Source organism: Drosophila subobscura, chromosome U (assembly GCF_008121235.1).
Source record: "Drosophila subobscura isolate 14011-0131.10 chromosome U, UCBerk_Dsub_1.0, whole genome shotgun sequence".
NCBI lineage: Eukaryota > Metazoa > Arthropoda > Insecta > Diptera > Drosophilidae > Drosophila > Drosophila subobscura.
The window spans coordinates 18,637,975-18,656,310 of NC_048534.1; the positions used below are offsets into that span (position 1 = coordinate 18,637,975).

General features: G+C 53.1%; 1 protein-coding gene across 2 annotated transcripts; it reads left to right on the forward strand.

Annotated features, from left to right (window-relative positions):
• The first annotated feature begins 339 nt into the window (after positions 1-339).
• LOC117901947 (protein purity of essence) lies at positions 340-17,924 on the forward strand. Of its 2 annotated transcripts, XM_034812919.1 has the most exons (13): positions 347-534; positions 719-813; positions 1,146-1,567; positions 1,624-3,829; positions 3,892-4,422; positions 4,529-10,649; positions 10,706-10,910; positions 10,969-11,658; positions 11,723-13,386; positions 13,447-13,929; positions 13,992-15,942; positions 16,005-17,601; positions 17,672-17,924. In XM_034812919.1, exons 1-13 carry the CDS (start codon positions 416-418, stop codon positions 17,752-17,754), a joined length of 16,167 nt encoding a protein of 5,388 aa, XP_034668810.1. In that variant the 5' UTR covers positions 347-415; the 3' UTR covers positions 17,755-17,924. The 2 variants fall into 2 exon arrangements, with proteins under 2 accessions (XP_034668811.1, XP_034668810.1); XM_034812920.1 differs by lacking the exons at positions 10,706-10,910; positions 10,969-11,658; positions 13,447-13,929; ... (1 more) ...; positions 16,005-17,601; positions 17,672-17,924 and having other exon boundaries at positions 340-534; positions 4,529-10,534; positions 11,972-12,167.
• The last annotated feature ends 412 nt before the right edge of the window (positions 17,925-18,336 follow it).

The following is an 18,336-nucleotide window of genomic DNA, read 5'->3' on the forward strand; positions in this document are numbered from 1 at the left end:
AGACTTATGTATGTTTGGTTATTTTGGCATGTGCTTGCAAATCGCTCTGTTTTTCATTAATGCTAGATTTACAATACAGCAGAACTCTAGATCTAAGGGGTAAATAGCTAAATTGGCAACACTGTCTGTATCGCACAAAAGTACCGATATATGTTATAATGTATTTCAATACTGACATTATCAAACATTATCAAAACAATAGGTAAATAGTTTCAAATTGATTCGAATTCTGATGAGTAGCAATATTCCAAACAAAAATATCTCTGTTCTCTCCACTCAAAAAGAATATCACCCACGCATATTTTGTCAGCCAACTCTGTAAATCGATAGTTTGATAACACCACAATTCACATCGCTAAGCTATACAAGTCGGCCTAGAGTTTTCGCATATAATTTTATTAATACGAAACGAAAAATGTCGTCCCACAGCGGTGGAACGGATTGGAATTCCGTATTAAAAGCTCTGCTTTTAAGCCGCACGGGTGCTCTAAACAAAAACGAAGTGGTTAATCTGCTAAAAGCAATAACCAGATGGTGAGTACTCGACAGACTAGAGCCCGAAAAGCCTTTTTTCGTGCTGCCTGAATGGCGCAGCAAAGAAAATGAGACTGCTGCAAGTGCGAAAAAAGTGACTTGCAAAATTAAATATGGCCGCCGCCGTTATACTTGTAACAATTTAAACAGTTTTAAATGCTCTCTTGCGTGTCTTTTTATGCAGCGAACATGAGTTCTTCGACGATGAAAGTAGCTTCGTGCAATTTTACACGGCCTTTGCGGCACTGGCGGCGGACAAGCTTATGCAAATCAAATCAAGTAAGTTTCTTACCCTACCGAATCACCCCGCCGCCTCCGACATTCCCAATGATTTTTCACCAAACAAAAAAAAACCAACGAACAACAAAGCAGAGTGGAATACTTTTATTTTCGCAATGAAATGCAATTCTTTGATGGGTGCCTCACACACACATGCCAGCACTTGTATGGGTATTTTGTGCTTTTACCGTTGGAAGAATACGGTATATAAGCATTGGCGCGCGTCCATCCCTTTGTCTCCCTCATTCTTCTTTTAAGGGGTATCAATTTGTCTTCAGCTTACTTTATAAACATTGTAAATATATCTCAATAATTTGTTTTTTTTCTTTTAGTTTGCCAAACACAGATTTGCCAGTTGCACGATGCGACGGCTGTGCTCATACGCTTCATACTCTTCCGCCTGCCCAAAGTGACGGTCTATGAATCGAAATGGCTATTGGCCGCCCTCAAAATGCTCTGCGAGGGCAGGGAGAATGCCTCCACGGCTGTTGGACAATTCGATTACAGTGCCGTGGCCGGTGTGGTGAAGAGCTCCAAGCATCCGGAATCATCCAATAAGAGTATTATGTCAATTGGAGGCAGCACCACAGGAGGTGCTGCTGCTGGCGGAAGCAACGATAAAGATTCGCCCAAATTGGAGATTAAGCGATCGCGCTCGGACCTCTCATCGGTGATCCTTCAGCAGCTGCTGGCACCTCTAGAGCCGGGCAAGATGACCTGGGTGCCCCTCAGCGAGGAGATCACCGATTGCACTGTAAGAAATTGATTTCCCTAAACGAATTTCCAATTCAATTGTATTTCTTTTGGTAGGAGCAACTTTTGGCAGCCAATGTGGAGGTATTCCAGGAGGCAAATGGCGTCGATACACTGCTGGATATCTGCGTGGGTCTGCCCATACTCAGTCGCTATCGCATGAAGTACATGGAGACGATAAATGCAGGGAAACCGCTCTATCTGCCACTCACGCAGGCAGAGGCCACCACAGTGAAGTCATCGATGAATCACATGCTCACAGATCTCTCGATTGTGGGCCAGGCGTATGCCCTGATTGTCATGCAGCCACTGACACCAAGCCGTATCGAGAAGCTATCCATGTGCGGCATCTCGGCATTGTACAATGCGGTGCTCACATCGATAGCCACCAGTGTGCTGAGCATGGGACAGGCCAGCAGCTCACAGAAGCAGCAACAACAGCAGCAGACGGCTGCTGCATCGACCAGTCAGGGCAGCGGTGGCGGCTTGTCCAGTGTGCAGACCAGCAAGGATCACGATGAATTTGAGGAGCAGGCCAGCGGCATTGTAAACAAAGCCTTGGAAATCTATTCGAGCATTGGCGAGATGTTCAAATCTTCGGCACGAATGTACATCTATCAGAATCATTTGTGCTATGGCAGCTGGCTGCTCATCAGCGGCATCCAGGGAGCAATGGGTGCCAGTGGCAGTGCCTCGGCAGAGACGGCAGCTAAAGCAGCGGCGGCAGCAGCAGCCACAAAAGTGGCAGCCAAAACAGAGACTGCAACAGCTCCAAGCACACCAATAGCCAGAGTGAATCTGTTCAAAGTGCAACAGGGCTTTGGGGAGCTGAATGCCGCCATAGCGAATCACAGCATTAAGTTGCTGTCCGAACTGATTGAGGATCTGAAGATTGAATCTGCCTGCGGACAGAGCAGCGTCACCGATCCCGAAACGCTACCGGAGCCAGCGCAATTTGATATCCTGCAAAACTACACATCACTGGAGCGGATTGTCCGTGTTCTAAACACGGCCACGCTGCATCAGTTGTTCACTTTCCTGGCCACCGTGGCATACCGCAAGGCGTGCACACTGAAGCGTGCCTCGACCAAAGACCGCACCGAATGTGATCCCATAAGCTACTCGGACTCAACGACATGCCTGAATGAGTCCATGTCCTATTCGGACAACTCGGAGGAAGATGACAGCGAAAGTTATCTGGGGCATTGGTTCAAGGAAACTCTCTCGCCCGAAACGCACGACGACAATGCAAACACCTCGTCGCAGGAGCGCAGCGGAGAGCAGAAGAGCGCCTTGGTGCCCAAGCTAGATGAGCCACACGAGTATCTGGAGCTCTCGGCGGATATCTTTTGCTTCCTCGATCAATTTCTGGCCAATCGCCATGCCTACATGCAGCGCTATGTCAAGGCGGGTGTCAGCGATCAGCAAATGCTGCTGATGGCCAACATAATCAAGGACTTTGATCGCGATGTGATGCGCAGCGACAGCGAACAGCAGTCGCCACCAAGCACAGCAGTGGCTGTGGTTGCAGGTGGAGCTGGAGCGTCTGGCTGCTCGGCCAAGTGGCAGGCATCGATGATACGCTTCTCCGGCGCTGCTGGACGTTACATACACAATCTGATCTCCACGGGACTGCTGTCCGAGCAGCTCCAATCGAATCTGTTGCAACATTTGGCCATCTCACCATGGTCCACGGATACGAACACTTGGCCACTGCAGGTCTATCCCAGCACATTGTCGGTGCTCGTGCAGATACTCCTTCTGAAGCCCATACAGGAGAAGGAGGCCGCCTGTTTGTCCGTGTGGCATCGCCTAATCAACACGCTGGTTGAGGGCGTTTGCTCCTCCACCTCTGCCGCTGACTCGGACTACGAGGACATCAACATTGAGCATGCCCAGCTGCTGCTCTTTCTGTTCCACTCGCTGAATCTCATGCAAAAGAAATCCATCCTGCTGCTCACAGCTGGTGGGGTGATCCGCTGTGCCGAGGTTTGTCGGGGCATCAGTGCCGAGCGCATTGTGCGCAACAGCCAAATGATGTTGCTGTCGCGCTTGCTCGTCTTTCTGGAGTATCTGATGAAGCATTTGTATCAGGCACCGCCCGAGCTGTTGGATCAAGTGCGTTGGATATTGTTCAGTGTGAGCAGCATGCCCGAGACGCAAAAGGTCTCCGATTTGATCAACAGTCGCGCCAAACTGAACTCCTATTGCCGTCAGGATATTGAAGAGAAGTTCCGCAAGTCTGCAGGGGAATATGGATCGAGTAAGTCTAGTTATCCGAGACTCGGAGCTTTCTAGTATATCTTATGGATTGTCTCTTTGCAGATATTCGTCCCACATTTTACAGTCTCGTGCTCAAGGAACCCGAAAAGGCCTATTGGGAGAGCGAATTCAAATTGGATGGCCTTGCCTGGAATTTCATACTCTGCACACCGGACAAACTCAAGTATCCGCTGCTGGTGGATGCCCTTGTGGACATACTGAACATTGCAGACATGTCCTCGTTTGCCAAAAAGGATAGCAACGACAGCAGCAGCATGCACAATCTGTGCGCCATGCAATATTGCTTCACCAACACCTGGAAACTGCTGCTGGGTCTGCCTCCGTCCACCTCTCACGTGGAAGCGCTGCGCATTGAGCGTGCACCCAATTTGCATTCGCTGGTGTGGAGCACACGTATGCCGCTGAGCACATCACATTACTTGATTGTCAGCAGTCTGATCAAGCAGGGCATGTACACCCAATACGCGGAGTCGTTGTTTACCCAAGTGGGTGACACCACCGCCGATATACGATACAATTTGAAGCAGACCATACTCGGTGTGGAGGCTTTCAATCAGCAGATGAGCAATAAAGGTGAGTAGGAAATGCAATTTATGGCAAAAAAAATACAAATACAAATCATGCACAAGACATGCATTTGCTTTTATTACTATTAATAATCTCCCTCTCTTTTCTCTAGGCATACCACGCCTCTCGGAACTCATCCTCTTTGATGCTTTGGTGGCCCACATGCAGGCCGTGGCCTGGGCCGAAAAGGAAGGCTTAAAGCTGCAGCGCAAGGACTGTGAGGATAGCAGCGCCAGTGAGCGTTTATCGAGCAACAGTGCAGCATCCAGTGGCAATGTTGGCAATGCCGCAGATCATGATCATCCCGAGGTGTACTCCTCCAATGAGTCAATCGATGAGGAGCAATCCAAGCAGGAGGATGAGCCGGGGCTGTCCACGGAAACGCTGGAACGCAATCAAATGATCAATGAGCTGCTGATCAAGCTAATGGATTCGTATCGCTACCTCTCGGACATTGTGCGTGAGCAAATGCTGAAGCAGCTGTCGAGCACCACACCGGAGCATGTCCTCAATCTGATTGTGCCCATTGTGAGCGATAAGCCAGCCATAATGCTGGAGCTGCATGCGGCATTCCTCAAGCTGCTGCCGAATGAGGATAAGCAACTGATTGCCAATGAATGGCCCAAGTGTTTGATGGTCAATGATGCGGCCTTCGATGGGAAACAACATCCCGTGGAGCCATACACCCTGAATGTGATTGATGCGCACATTACAGAGCTGACCAGAGGCAGCGGCGGTGTGGCTTACTCCACGCTGCATACGCTCAAACATTGCCTGAAGACGATACTACATTTGATGGAATACCTGCTGCCGTATGCCTCCAATTGCTGCGAAATGGATGCCCAGCTGAAGCCACTGCTAATTGCCTCCATGCTGGACATGCGCACGGATTATCTCCAAGGACAGAGCGAACAGTGTCTGAGGGAAATCCTCAGTGGTTTGACCCTGGAGGCGCAGAAGCTGCTGCTGTATGAGCACATGATTGGCTACTGCTATCGCATGTTGATTGAATTTGCCGCAGAATTGCGACTGCCAGCGGCTGGAGGCACCCCGTTGGATCAGGAGCGAGCGTTGTTCAATGAATCCATGCTGTTTGCGGTGCTGAAAACGTTCATCAAGATGCTGGATAAACCCACATCGGTGCAGGCCATGCGACAGTTCTTCCATGATCAGCGCACTGGAAGTTTGACCACGCTGCTGTTGTCCTTCACTGGCACCACTCTGCCGCTCAGCTATGCACGCAAAATGTTGCAGTTTGTCGAGCGTTTGTTTGAGCAATCCACCCAAGCGGACTCGCAGTTCCAGCATGAGGATTTGGTGGATTGTTTTGGCGATTTGTCCAGCGTGGATGTGGCACGATTGAAGCTGTGGCTGGCCCACATTATCTACGGCCCAAATGTGACTGGTGGAGATGTGAGCAGCAGCGAGACAATGGATCCCACATGCAGGCTGCTCACGAGCATCATGCAGCCTTCGAGCAGCTCCAGCAGCAATGCCCAGACACCCACCAACATGGCCACTGTGTCGGCTATGCCGAGCATCTCCGATCAGCTGGATGCCATGGACATTGACTATGATTGTGGGGCAGCAGCAACGGCAGCGGGCGCAGCACCCAACACCTCGCAAATCCTCAGCCTTTGGCAGGCAGCGCAGCCAAATCCCTCAGAGGAATCCTCTCAGGCCTGCGATCACAGCGAAGGCGGCGAGCAAAGACAAAACGAACGCAATGGCGGACTGCTGCTGTCCATCATCAAGTATCTGGTGAGGGATCAGAACAAGGCAGGACCCATAGCTGCGCCACTCTTCCAGGCGCTGCTGCAGCTGGGACAGACGCTGATCAGTCCGCCCCACGATGGCTGTGACTTTGCGGATGTGCTGCAGATAATGATTACCCTGGCAGATGCCTCACCGGCACGCGGACATGTGGCGCTGTTCAATACGACACTGCTCTGGCTGGAACTGGCCAAGTTGCAGCTGCCCGACAAGCATCTGCGGCATGCGGAGAACGTGAGCGCACTGCTGCGCTATCTCAGCGAACTGTTGCAGAGCATTGGCTACCGCGGCAGTCGCCAGCATATGCCGCCCTGGGATGATGAGCTGCAAACGGACATTGACGATCTGTACGATGAGTTGGCCGAGGAGGAGCAAGACTCGCTGCTGGATGACTCCGATGAGGATACGCTGAACAACAAGCTCTGCACATTCTCGCAGACCCAAAAGGAGTTTATGAATCAGCACTGGTACCACTGCCACACCTGCAACATGATCAACACGGTGGGTGTGTGCTCGGTGTGTGCCCGCGTCTGCCACAAGGGGCATGATGTGAGCTATGCCAAGTATGGCAATTTCTTCTGCGACTGCGGTGCCAAAGAGGATGGCTCCTGTCAGGCGCTGAGTCGCAGATTGGGCTCGGGCGAGGCGCGTGACACAGTGGGAGCCGGTGGTGGCAGCAGCTGCAGCTACTTGCCCTCGCACATGAGTCTGCTGGCGGGCAAGAAGCGAAGCAACGCAGGAGCAGCAGCAGGACAGTTGCAGCCGCAGGGACCGTCCACACGCAAGGACTCCATCAGCAGTGAGCGGATCCAGCTGCTGGGCAAACTCCTCGAACCCTATCGTGAGACATTGCAGCATCAGGAGCAGTGGATGCTGGTGGTGCGCTGCATACTGGAGTACTTTGATGTGCTGATGCCATCCATCAGGGAGAACTGCACGCTCTACTCGATTGTGGGCTGCCACAGGCGTGCCACAGCCGCCTTGGAGCGACTGCACCAGCTGGAGCAGAGTTTCCAGATCACGGATCAACTGATGTTCGCCACACTGGGCTCCCAGGAGGGAGCGTTCGAGAATGTGCGAATGAATTACTCGGGCGATCAGGGGCAGACTATTAAGCATCTGTTGACCTCCGGCACGATACGTCGCGTGGCCTTTTGTTGCCTCTCCTCGCCGCACGGACGCCGGCAGCAGTTGGCCGTGTCGCATGAGAAGGGAAAGGTCACCATATTGCAGCTCTCAGCGCTGCTCAAGCAGGCCGATGCCTCCAAGCGGAAGCTGACTCTCACTCAGCTCAGTTCTGCGCCCATTGCCTGCACTGTGCTCTCGCTGGCTGCCAATCCGTGCAATGAAGATTGCCTGGCTGTGTGCGGGCTGAAGGAATGCCATGTACTAACCTTTTCGAGCAGCGGCAGCACCAACGAGCACATTGTCATCACGCCACAGCTGGAGAATGGCAATTTCCTGAAGAAGGCCATGTGGCTGCCGGGCTCACAGACACTGCTGGCCATTGTCACCACGGATTATGTGAAGATCTATGATCTGGCAGTGGATACAATCAGTCCAAAGTACTACTATCTGGTGGCTGTGGGCAAGATCAAGGACTGCACGTTCATGTACCACCAGCAAGATGGCAGCGGCAGCTACTTCATGCTCAGCTTTACCAGCTCCGGCTACATCTACACGCAGCAGTTGGACCAGCAGAGTCTGGCCGTGCACGGGGACTTTTATGTGACAAATACGCTCGAGTTGAGCCATCAGCATATCAAGGATATCAATGGTCAAGTGTGCGGCGGTGGCGTGTCCATTTATTACTCACACACGCTGCAATTGCTCTTCTACAGCTACACCTCGGGCAGGAGCTTCTGTTCGCCTCTCACAAATGTCAATGAGGGTGTCAAGGGCATCTACCACTTGGACATAAACAACACAGTGGCCACCGTGACGAGCAAATCATCATCCACGTCGAAGGTGCCGCTACAATCGCTGGTGGGTTGGACAGAGGTGGCAGGACATCCGGGCTTGATTTATGCCAGCATGAACACATCCAACAATCCAGTCATATTGATGATAACACCCGAACGCATCTTCATGCAGGAGATCAAGGCACAGTCGGCCAAGTCACGCATAATGGATGTGGTGGGCATACGCCACAGTGTGGCAGGCACGGAGAAGACCACGCTGCTGCTGCTCTGCGAGGATGGCAGCTTGAGAATCTTCTCAGCACAGCCAGAGCACACGAGTTTCTGGCTGTCACCGCAGGTCCAGCCATTTGGCAATCAATTGTACAGCTCCACGCTGCTGGCAAAGAATGGCAATAGCCAGCAGGCGAAGAGCAAATCGGGAGGCAGCTCTGGCAAGCTGCTGCATCATCGCAAGTCCAATGGCAGCCATCAGCAGCAGAAGCAACTGACGGCCGGTGGGCAACCCATCTTCCCCATTGATTTCTTTGAGCACTGCAACATGCTGGCCGATGTGGAGTTTGGTGGCAACGATCTCCTGCAGATCTACAGCAAGCAGAAGCTCAAGACGCGTCTCTTCTCCACCGGCATGTTTGTGGCCAGCACCAAGTCCACGGGTTTCACGCTGGAAGTGATCAACAACGATCCAAATGTGGTTATGGTGGGATTCCGTGTCATGCTCGGCACACAGGACATACAAAGGGCACCCGCTTCGGTGACGATACTCGGACGTACGATACCCACAACGATGCGGAAGGCGCGCTGGTTTGACATACCCCTGACGCGCGAGGAAATGTTCCAATCGGACAAGATGCTCAAGGTGATGTTTGCCAAGTCGCAGGACCCCGAACATGTCACGCTGCTCGACTCCATCGAGGTCTATGGCAAGTCCAAGGAGCTTGTGGGTTGGCCCGATGACAGCGAAGAGGTTCAAGCGCCCAGCTCGGGGCCCACACCCGTCACGGCCACACAGCAGAGTGCCGCTGCCAACTTTGGCGAGGGCTTCAATTGCATCACTCAGCTGGATCGCATGGTTAACCATCTGCTGGAGGTCCTCGACTGTGCGCTGCATCTGCTGGGTGGCAACGCGGTGGCTGCACCTCTACGCTCGAAGGTCGTGAAGACAGCGAGTGGATTGCTGCTGCTGCCCACACCGAATCCCGTGCAAACCCAAGCACGCTATGTGCTGGCCACGCTCTATGGCAGTCGGGCGACATATCACAGCTTCAAGGACGGCGTCATCCTGCACTTTGTGCACGGCGAGCTGCAGGCCATGCAACCGAAGCTGCAGCAGCTGGAATCCTTGCAAGAAATCGACCCAGAGGCATTCTATCGTCTGATATTGCTGGTACGCGGCGTGGCCAACTCACGGCCGCAGTCACTGGCCAAGATCTGCCAGGAGAACAGCTACGATTTGGTGCCAGCTCTGATGGGCATAGTCCTGGAGCTGCACAAGATCACCCCGGATCTCGATGAGCCTGCAAATATTGTGCGCCGCGGGCTGTGCCAGCCGGAAACGATTGTTCACTGTTTGGTGGAGATTATGTATGGCTTTGCGCTGGCCGATCCCGGCCAAGTGGGTCGCATGACCCAATACTTTATTGATCTGCTCAAGCACGATGCCACCGTGATCAGTCACAGTGCCAAGGAGGCGCTGATACTGCTCCTCAGTCCACGCTTGAAACGACGCAAGGCTGCGGCCATAGCGACGGTCATAACGCCACCAGCCTGCTCCACGCCCACACCACAAATGCAGGCCCTACAGGCGGTGGCTGTGTCGGCTGCGAATGACATCATCGAGGAGGCAGCAGCAGGAGCAGCAGCAGCGGCTGCAGCACAAGATCAAGACAACGCCGCAGCCGTGCTGCTTGAGGCTGTGGAGGGAGGCGTGCCCGGACAGGGACAGCCGAACCAGCAGCTCCTTAATCTGGAGGCGTTCATGGGCGGTGGCTTCCCCCGCCTGCTGGGTCTGCCCGAGGATGCCGACGATGAGGCCATCATGGACATAGCCATTGCCTTGAGCCTCCAACAGCATGGCGGTGCGGATGCCAATGCGCTGCAGTCGCTGCAGCAGGGATTGGCCAATATCCAAGGCATACGACAGGCGGCAGCCAATGCGGCAGCGGCCAGTGCTTCGGTCTCTGTCTCGGCGGGTGGCTCCGATGACGAGGGCTCCAATGTGGCCACCGATGGCTCCACGCTGCGCACCTCACCCGCCGAACCGGCAGGCAGTGGCGGCTCCGAGAGCGGTGGCAGTGGTGTGGAGAGCATTGGCGGCACATCGGCACGCAGCAGTAACTTTGGTGATCATCCGAATACAACGCCACCGCGACAGAGTTGCAGTTCGGTCAAGGATGGCGAACAGGGTGACGAGCAGCCAGGACCCAGTGGCACTGCCTCAGGTGCACCAGCAGGAGGCAGTGGCTTGAGTGCAATGAGCAGCACCGAAGACCACAACGAGATAAATGAAGATGAAAAGCTGCAGAAGCTGCATGACCTAAGGTGAGTGTGAGATCAGAGCAAGGAGTCATTAGTCCCCTCTAAATTCCCCTCCGTAGAATTGCTGTGCTGGAGAGCATTATCCAACATTTGGACACGTTTGATCTGTGCAATGGGCTGCAGGCTATACCGCTCATACAGGTCATACACATGCTGACGACAGATCTAAATGGCAACAATGAGCGGGATCAACAGGTGCTGCAGGAGCTGCTGCAAGCCTTGGTGGAGTATGTGGAAATAGGCAAACGTGGAGCGGCCTCCAGGGTAGGGATTAAACAAGAATACACACAGAAAACTCTATTTAAACTTTATACACTTGCAGATGGAGACCAAATGTCCCTTAAATGAAGTGCGTCTCGCTCTGCTCGCGCTCTTTGGTGTGATGATGGGCAAGACCAAGTCGAAGCAAACGGGCACCACATCCCCGCCGCATCAGTTCAAGGATAACAGCTCATTTGTGGCCAGCACCACGGCGAATGTGCTCAGCAAGAGTGGCGCTTTTATCTATGCTTTGGAGGCACTCAATACGCTGCTGGTGCACTGGAAGAACGTGCTCGGAGATCCCTATGCGGCAGGCCAAGCAGCGGCACCTACCGCCAGCAGCGGTGGAGCCACCTCTGGCCCAGGCGTGCAGCTGCTCAAACCCATCAAGCATGGCCCCAAACCGGATATATCCATACTCATACCGCAGAACTATCTGAAGAATTATCCCGACATCTTTGAGTCGTACGACGGGCTGCTGACGGAGATTATTGTGCGGCTGCCGTATCAGATATTGCGTCTGAGCAGCGCACATCCGGACAACTATGACAGCAGCTTCTGTGAGGCCATGACCTTTACGCTGTGCGAATATATGATGCTCAATCTGAACACGCTGCTGCGGCGGCAAGTGCGCAAGCTGCTGATGTACATTTGCGGCAGCAAAGAGAAGTTCCGCATGTATCGCGATGGACACTCGCTGGATGCGCATTTCCGTGTGGTAAAACGTGTGTGCAATATTGTGAGCAGTAAGGTGAGTGGAGGAACACTTTGCAGCACCACCAATGGAGCTAAATTCTCTTCTCTTTTCTCCACAGACTGGTGCGCCGTACAATGCCAATCCGCCTCTGCTCAGCTATGACTCGTTGGTGGACTTGACAGAGCATCTGCGCACCTGCCAGGAGATCAGTCAAATGCGCACGGGAAATTGGCAAAAGTTTTGTGTGGTGCACGAAGATGCCTTGGCCATGCTCATGGAGATTGCCTGCTACCAACTGGATGATGGTGTGTCGCCGATAATCATACAACTCCTGCAGGCAGCTGTGTGCAATATGCCAGCCAACAAGCAGCAGCAGCAGCAGCAGGCACCACCAGCAGTCGTCTCAGCGTCTGCAAAGCTACGCAGTGAGCGCGAGAAGAGCGAGGATACCGATGCCTACTACTCCAAGTTCGATCCAGCACAGTGTGGCACATTTGTGCATCAAATCTTTCGCTATGCCTGCGATGCTTTGATCATACGCTTCGTGCGCATCTTTCTGCTGGAGAATAACATCAGTCAGCTGCGCTGGCAGGCGCATTCCTTTATGACGGGTCTTTTTGAGCATGCCAATGAGCGGCAGCGCGAGAAGTTGTTGACCATCTTCTGGAATTTGTGGCCACTGGTGCCCACATATGGCCGCCGGACAGCACAATTTGTGGATCTTTTGGGTTACCTCACGCTGACAACGCGCAGCATAACCGAGCGACTGCCAGAGTTTGTCTCGCGGGCAGTGGAAGTGCTGCGTTCACAGAACGAGCTGCTGTGCAAGCATCCAAATGCGCCCATCTACACCACACTGGAGTCGATACTGCAGATGAATGGTTACTATCTGGAATCGGAGCCATGTTTGGTGTGCAACAACCCAGAGGTGCCGATGGCCAATATCAAGCTGCCGTCAGTCAAATCGGACTCGAAATACACCACGACAACGATGATCTACAAGCTGGTGCAGTGCCACACCATCTCCAAGCTGATTGTGCGCATTGCGGATCTGAAACGCACCAAGATGGTGCGCACCATCAATGTGTACTACAACAATCGCAGTGTACAGGCGGTGGTTGAGCTCAAGAATCGACCCGCGTTGTGGCACAAGGCGCGCTCTGTTTCCCTACAATCCGGACAGACAGAGCTGAAGATTGATTTCCCCTTGCCCATAACGGCCTGCAATCTGATGATTGAGTTTGCCGACTTCTTCGAAACGGTCAGCGGCTCCAGCGAGAATCTGCAGTGTCCGCGCTGCAGTGCCGCGGTGCCAGCGTATCCGGGCGTGTGCGGCAATTGCGGCGAGAATGTGTTCCAGTGTCACAAGTGTCGTGCCATCAACTATGACGAAAAGGATCCCTTCCTGTGCCACTCGTGTGGCTTCTGCAAGTATGCCAAGTTCGATTTTAGCATGTATGCACGCGTCTGCTGTGCCGTGGACCCCATCGAGTCTGCCGAGGATCGTGCCAAGACCGTGTCGATGATACACAGCTCGCTGGAGCGTGCGGATCGCATCTACCATCAGTTGTTGGCCAACAAGCAGCTGCTCGAGTTGCTCATTCAAAAGGTGGCCGAACATCGCATCAATGATCGTCTCGTGGAGGATAATATGGCCAGTGTGCACAGCACGTCGCAGGTGAACAAAATCATACAGCTGCTGGCGCAGAAATATTGTGTGGAATCACGCGCCAGCTTCGAGGAACTCAGCAAGATTGTGCAGAAAGTGAAGGCGTGTCGCAGGTGAGTTAAAGAAGCTGCAAAGCGTTTCTTTTCCTTGACTTACATTCCATTTCTCTGCAGCGAACTGGTGGCCTATGATCGCCAGCAGCAAGATCTACCGCCCAGCAATCTCTCGTTGTCCTTGGGCGCCGAAATTCCCACAACGAATCGCTGCTATGGCTGCGCCTTGGCCTCCACCGAGCAATGCCTTACGCTGCTGCGTGCCATGGCCTACAATTATGACTGTCGCATGGGTCTCTACAGTCAAGGTTTGGTCAGCGAACTGGCGGAGCATAACCTGCGTCGTGGCACACCGCAAATCCAAAACGAAGTGCGCAATCTGCTGGTGGTGCTGACCAAGGACAATCCCGATGCGTGCATGCACTTGCTGCAGCTGGTCACGTCGCGTGTGAAGAGCGCCCTGATGGGTGCCATTCCACTGATTAGTCTGGAGGCTGCTGTGCATCAGGAGATGACGCTGCTGGAGGTGCTGCTCGGACAGGATGATTTCTGCTGGGAATACAAGCTGAAGGTGATCTTTGAGCTGTTTATCAGCAATTGCAAGTGAGTGGCGAAGATGAAACCAACAGATTCCTCAAGCTAATTGAAAGATTTCTTCCCCTTAGATTACCCCGTGGACCTGTGGCTTCTGTGCTGCATCCCTGCCTGCGCATTCTGCAGAGTCTGATCAATCCCACAATCTCCTCGGGCAGCGGCAATGGCAAGACAGTGTCTGCCATTGATTTGTGCAGCATCAAACTGCCCGATGGCAACACCATCGACTATCGTGCGTGGCTCAATTCGGATCGCAATCACGAGTACTTGGCCTGGAGCAGTCGCATGCCCATCAGCCAGCACCAGCAGGAGGCAGCAGCGACAGCTGTGAAGCCAAAGAGCAGCAGCAGCAGCAAAACAACAGCAGAGACACCACCAAAGACCAAGGAGGCCACTCGAGCGGCATATCTCAGCGAAAAGTATGGCAAACGCTGGCGCACGAATGTGTTGGACAAGCAGCGGGTGACCAAGCCGCTGGTATTCAATGCCGAATGGATACAGCCGCTGCTCTTCAACGAGAACTCGCGCTTTGGCCGTCAGCTGGCGTGCACGCTGCTCGGCGCACTGGCACGCACGCACGAGCGCAAGCAGCAGGCACTCAATTTGCTCACCTCCTTCCTCGGTCATGTGGGTGAGGCGGGTGAGGCGAGCACCGAGTACTTGGCGCTGTATCGCAGCATTGCCACAGAGTCGCCCTGGCTGCAGTATCTCGTGCTGAATGGTGTGCTCGGCAAGATCTCCGCGCTGCTGGCCACGGAAATAGCCAAAATTCACTGCATGGAGGAGCATTCGCTGTCCTCGGATCTGACGCTGGGCTATGCGCTGCGGCGGTACGTGGAGCTGTTGTGGCTCTTCCTCGAGTGCCCGAACATACGCAGAACGTACAAGACGCGCCTGTTGGGGCCCGTGCTGGAGAGTTACTTGGCATTGAGGAGTCTGGTGGTGCAGCGCACGCGACACATTGATGAGGCGCAGGAGAAGATGCTGGAAATGTTGGAGGAGATGACCAGCGGCACGGAGGAGGAGACGCGTGCCTTTATGGAGATACTCATCGATACGGTGGACAAGACGCGCATGAATGACATCAAGACGCCGGTGTTTATCTTCGAGCGTTTGTACTCCATCATTCATCCGGAGGAGCACGACGAGAGTGAGTTCTACATGACGCTAGAGAAGGATCCGCAGCAGGAGGACTTCCTGCAGGGCCGCATGCTCGGCAATCCCTATCCCTCGGGCGAAATGGGTCTGGGTCCCCTCATGCGTGATGTAAAGAACAAAATTTGCACCGACTGCGAACTGATTGCCCTGCTGGAGGACGACAATGGCATGGAGCTGCTGGTGAATAACAAAATCATAAGCCTGGATCTGCCCGTCAAGGATGTGTACAAGAAGGTGTGGCTGGCCGAGGGCGGTGACCGCGATGCCATGCGGATTGTCTATCGCATGCGCGGACTCCTGGGCGATGCCACCGAGGAGTTTGTCGAGACGCTGAACAACAAGAGTCAGGAGGCCGTGGACACGGAGCAGCTCTACCGCATGGCCAATGTCCTAGCCGATTGTAATGGCCTGCGTGTCATGCTGGACAGGATTGGCAGCCTGCAGCGCATCTCACGACAGCGTGAACTCATCCAAGTGCTGCTGAAACTCTTCCTCATCTGCGTGAAAGTGCGCCGCTGCCAGGAGGTGCTGTGCCAGCCCGAGATTGGTGCCATCAACACCCTCCTCAAGGTGCTGCAGATGTGCCTGCAATCGGAGAATGATTCCATACAGTCGGCAGTCACCGAACAGCTGCTGGAGATTATGGAAACGTTGCTCTCGAAGGCGGCCAGTGATACGCTCGATTCGTTCCTGCAATTCTCGCTGACATTCGGCGGGCCCGAGTATGTTTCCGCGTTGATCTCCTGCACCGATTGTCCGAATGTGCGCAATAATCCATCGGTGCTGCGTCATCTGATACGTGTGCTGGCTGCGCTGGTCTACGGGAATGAAGTGAAGATGGCACTGCTCTGTGAGCATTTCAAAGTGGGTTGCACACAGGCAGATCTTTGTACCATTTTTACATCCCCTTTCCCTGCTCTTTTCAGGACACTCTCAACTTTAAACGCTTTGACAACGAACGCACACCCGAGGAGGAGTTCAAGCTGGAGCTCTTCTGTGTCCTAACCAATCAGATTGAGCACAATTGCATTGGCGGCACGCTCAAGGATTATATCGTAAGTCTGGGCATTGTCGAACGTTCTTTGGCGTACATCACCGAGCATGCGCCATGCGTGAAGCCCACGCTGCTGCGCACCGACTCCGATGAGCTGAAAGAGTTCATTTCGCGTCCCAGTCTCAAGTACATCTTGCGCTTCCTCACGGGCCTCTCGAACCATCATGAGGCCACACAGGTGGCCATCAGCAAGGACATTATACCGATTATACATCGCCTCGAGCAGGTGTCCAGCGATGAGCATGTTGGCAGTCTCGCTGAGAACCTCCTGGAAGCCTTGTCCACCGATGCAGCCACAGCGGCGAGGGTCCAGCAAGTGCGTGACTTTACGCGTGCCGAAAAGAAACGTCTGGCCATGGCCACGCGCGAGAAACAACTCGATGCCCTGGGTATGCGCACGAACGAGAAGGGCCAGGTGACGGCCAAGGGTTCGATACTGCAAAAGATTGAGAAGCTGCGCGACGAGACGGGACTGACGTGCTTCATCTGCCGCGAGGGCTATGCTTGTCAGCCGGAGAAGGTGCTGGGCATCTACACGTTCACCAAGCGCTGCAATGTGGAGGAATTCGAGCTAAAGTCACGCAAGACCATTGGCTATACGACGGTGACCCACTTCAATGTGGTCCATGTGGATTGTCACACCTCAGCGATACGTTTGACGCGCGGAAGGGATGAGTGGGAACGGGCTAGTCTGCAGAATGCCAACACACGATGCAATGGCCTGCTGCCACTCTGGGGTCCCTCTGTGCTGGAGACTGCCTTCTCCGCTTCGATGACGCGTCACAGCAGCTATATGCAGGAGAGCACACAGCGCTGTGACATCTCCTACACGAGCAGCATACACGATCTGAAGCTGCTGCTGGTGCGCTTCGCCTGGGAGCGTAGCTTCCACGATGATGCCGGCGGCGGTGGCCCCCAGTCCAACATGCACTTTGTGCCCTATCTCCTCTTCTACTCGATCTACATGCTGCTGTCATCGCGCTCTGCGGCCAGGGACAGCAAGACGCTGCTCACCTATCTGACTGCACCGCCCAGCGAGAAGTGGCTCGAGTGTGGCTTTGAGGTGGATGGACCGCTGTACATGTCCACCATTGCACTGACCCTGCACAGTCGCGAGCTGTGGAACAAGCACAAGCTGGCGCATCTGAAGCGTATGCTGGCCGTGGCCCAGGCACGTCACATCTCCCCCTCGGTGCTGTGCAAGGCGCTGCTTGCGCCAGCCGATCGACAGGTGAAGGATTACAGTGTGTACAAGCCGTATCTGATGATGTGGGCGCTGATCGATATGATCTACAATATGCTGTTCAAGTCTGTCACAATGCCCAAGGAGGAGGCCTGGCCGGTATCCCTATTCGATTACATACGCAAAAATGACGAGGGTATGCTCAATTCGACAGACAGCATACTACACATCCTGACTGAGGAGCTGTTGCCGTGCACTTCGTTTGGCGAGTTCTGCGATGTGGCAGGTAAGTCTTACGAATGCTCGATGCCTGCCTGCCTGCTGCTCTTTTGCTCATCTTTTATCTCTTCTTGCAGGACTTCTCACACTTATCGAACAGCCGGACAGCTTCATTGAGGAACTGCTCGCCTCCCTGCCTTCAACCACAAGCTCTAGTTAAATAAATAATTTTGATTCGTTAATAATTTACACATACACACACACAACCCAATACAAAGCGTAGCATTGGCTCTTCGCGTGCAGTCTTAATATATAATAACTAATAACGCGTATCACATACATATATGTACAACTATTTAATCAATAAAAATTATTCGTTTGCACAATTAATCGTTGGATAAATTGGAGTAAGGAAACAATACGAAGCAGATAGCATTGGGACACATATGGAACATATTCCTCGGAATCCTAAGAGTATTAGCAATTAATTATTGAATTAAAATTTAGTCCAAAGAAGCTCTCTTTTCTTTTCGCGAATATCTCTTATTAATGCTCCGAAGCTTTGTTGCATGCTGCCCTAAGATCGATATAGGTAATGTTTCCCCCAAAGTTGAACATTTAAATTCAAACTTTCAATAATATATCATCACGAGAAAGGATTTTTAATAGCAAACGTCTTTAGCTGCCAGATATAGCTCCCACATTTCCTAATGGATAGTTCTCTTCCAGGTTCCTGGTAATTTTAAATACTTTGTTTTATAGTTCAAACTATTTTATGATAATTTGATGAATTTTTGCTCAT